The sequence below is a fragment of the Charadrius vociferus genome, unplaced genomic scaffold, assembly GCF_000708025.1.
Source record: "Charadrius vociferus isolate BGI_N301 unplaced genomic scaffold, ASM70802v2 scaffold32, whole genome shotgun sequence".
NCBI classification, from domain to species: Eukaryota; Metazoa; Chordata; class Aves; order Charadriiformes; family Charadriidae; genus Charadrius; species Charadrius vociferus.
The window spans coordinates 13,010,217-13,012,692 of record NW_009647856.1 but is presented as its reverse complement, the minus strand read 5'-3'; the positions used below and the strand labels follow the sequence as shown (position 1 = coordinate 13,012,692).

General features: G+C 62.8%; 1 protein-coding gene across 1 annotated transcript in view; it reads right to left on the bottom strand.

Moving 5' to 3' along the window:
* TNPO3 (transportin 3) overlaps positions 1-2,476 on the bottom strand; it is a 33,543-nt gene that overhangs the window by 507 nt on the left and 30,560 nt on the right. The window contains exons 19-22 of the mRNA XM_009883038.1: positions 1,736-1,830; positions 1,380-1,536; positions 518-685; positions 253-365 (exon numbers count right to left, since the gene is read on the bottom strand). Of these exons, the coding sequence (XP_009881340.1) occupies positions 253-365; positions 518-685; positions 1,380-1,536; positions 1,736-1,830 (533 nt within the window). The remainder of the gene's footprint in view (positions 1-252; positions 366-517; positions 686-1,379; positions 1,537-1,735; positions 1,831-2,476) is intronic.

The following is a 2,476-nucleotide window of genomic DNA, read 5'->3' as shown; positions in this document are numbered from 1 at the left end:
GCAGCAGCTCCACAGGGCTGGAGAGCAGCAGAACCCATCAGTGATAGCGGGGACAGCAGGACGCGGCCTCCCGAGGGGACCGGGGTGACACCCCAGCGCGTTCCAGCTGGCGGTGACGTCCCACCAGCACCGGTGGAGACACTTCGGGGCCACTGGAGGCCAACGCGTGGCCAGCGGCCGGTTGGGTTGAGCCTCGTAGGACACCAGGGCGCCAAGAGGGTGACACCGGCCACCCGTCACCGGTCCGCTCACCTCGTGACCTGCTTGTGGAAGTCCGTCAGCTGTTTGTGGGTGACTTGGATGGCTCCTCCCGTCGTTTCCTTTGGTAAACCCTTCAGCGAGTTCTCCAGCCAGCGACAAAACGTCTGCGAGGAAGCGCCAGAAGGGAGAGAGAACTCAGGACGCGCCGTCAAACCCAACTCCCGGCGCGGGGCGGGGGCGGCGTTGGGATTCGGCTGAAGCCCGACGTCTCCCAACGTCTTTTCGGGGCGAGGAAGGGTCACCCCGTCCTTCTCACCGGCCGGTCGATCTGCATGATCTCCCAGAGCACCTCGGCGACGTCGGGCAGGGTGTACGGCGGCAGGCAGAAGCAGCACGTGTGAAGGAGCTGGTTGACGAGCTGCTGGCCCAGTTGGTTCATCACTTGGCTGATCAGTTCCTTCCGCACCTCGAAGTCCTCCTCGTGCTGCGGGAGGAAGGAGACGGTGGGGAGGAGGGGAAGGTTGAGGAGCACCTGGGGACGGGGACACACTGCCTCTCGCTCGGGGAGCGGTTCCCAGAGCACGGTGGGGACTTGGCTACGGCAGTGGGGACCACGGTGACCAAATGGCGGCGAGGATGGTGTCTCATGTGCCTCAGCACAGGAGAGACATGGAGCTGGTGGAGCGGGGCCAGAGGAGGCCCCGGAGATGCTGGGAGGGCTGGAGCCCCTCTGCTGGGAGGACAGGCTGGGAGAGGTGGGGGGGTTCAGCCTGGAGAAGAGAAGGCCAAAAAGGGGAGAGCTCAGAGCCCCTTCCAGTGCCTAAAGGGGCTCCAGGAGAGCTGGGGAGGGACTCTGGGTCAGGGAGGGGAGCCGTGGGACGAGGGGGAGCGGTTTGACACTGACAGAGGGGAGATGGAGATGAGATGTGAGGAGGAAATTCTTGGCCATGAGGGCGGTGATCCCCTTGGGCAGGTTGCCCTGAGAAGCTGTGGCTGCCCCATCCCTGGAGGTGTTCAAGGCCAGGTGGGACGGGGTTTGGAGCAACCTGGGCTGGGGGGAGGTGGCCCTGCCCCGGGCAGGGGGGTGGAACTGGATGGTCTTCAAGGTCCCTTCCCACCAAAACCATTCGGTGATCCTAAGACACCCCTCCCGAGGAAGAGCCCGACGGGTCACTCACGTCGTTGGCCACCCCGGTGTGGATGAGATCGCGCAGGAACTTCATGACGCTGCAGTTGGCGTCCCGGTGATCCAGGGTGGTGGCGGCGATGGCCCACTGCAGGATGGGGATCATCACCTGGCTACGTAGCAAGGTGACGGGGCTGCGCTGGATAAACCTGGCCGGGCAGAGGACGGACAGACAGACAGACAGACAGACGTTACCGGGGCTTGGCCTGGCCTCATCGGTGGGAAGGCAGAAGACCGTGCAGCCACCCAGGGCGAGACGAGCGCTCCCACGGGGACCACTCCATAAGGACAGAGAGGGGTTGGGGTGTCCCCACGCGGCAGCAGAAGGTGACAGGAGAGCGAGCGTACCTGGCAGCTAGTCGGAAGAGGTCATCCACGGTGTCCGGGTGGTTCTGAAGGCCATTGGGCTGCTCCAGGAGTTGGAAGGTGGGTATGCATAGCGCCTAGGAGAAGGGTCGGGGGGAGATCCGTTAGGAATTAGTTCTAATGACACCTCAAACCGCCCTTCGCTCCGCAGGGAGATTTCCAGCATGGACCAGTTCGGCTTTAACCAAAAAAAAAAAAAAAAAACCCCACCACCACCTTCTCCTTGGTTTTCACCCAGCCACCGCCTGCGGGGAGAGCAGAGAGGTGCCGGGACCAACCGTGGTCTGTGTCACACCAACCCTCCCGGCACCGCAGGGGGCAGTTACTGCGCCGGCACGGGGGGATAAGGAGAGCAACGGAGCTGGTGAGGGGTCTGGAGGACACGTCTGATGGGGAGCAGCTGAGGGACCTGGGGGTGTTCAGCCTGGAGAAAAGGAGGCTGAGGGGAGACCTTCTCACTCTCTACAGCTCCCTGAAAGGAGGGGGTAGCGAGGGGAGGTCGGTCTCTTCTCCCAAGGAACAGGCGATGGGACAAGAGGGAACGGCCTCAAGTTGCGCCAGGGGAGGTTTAGGATGGAGATTGGGAAAGATGTCTTCACCCAAAGGGTTGTCCAGCACTGGAACAGGCTGCCCGGGGAAAGGGTTGGGTCACCATCCCTGGGGTTATTTAAAAGATGTGTAGATGTGGTGCTGAGGGACATGGTTTAGTGGTGGGCTTGGCAG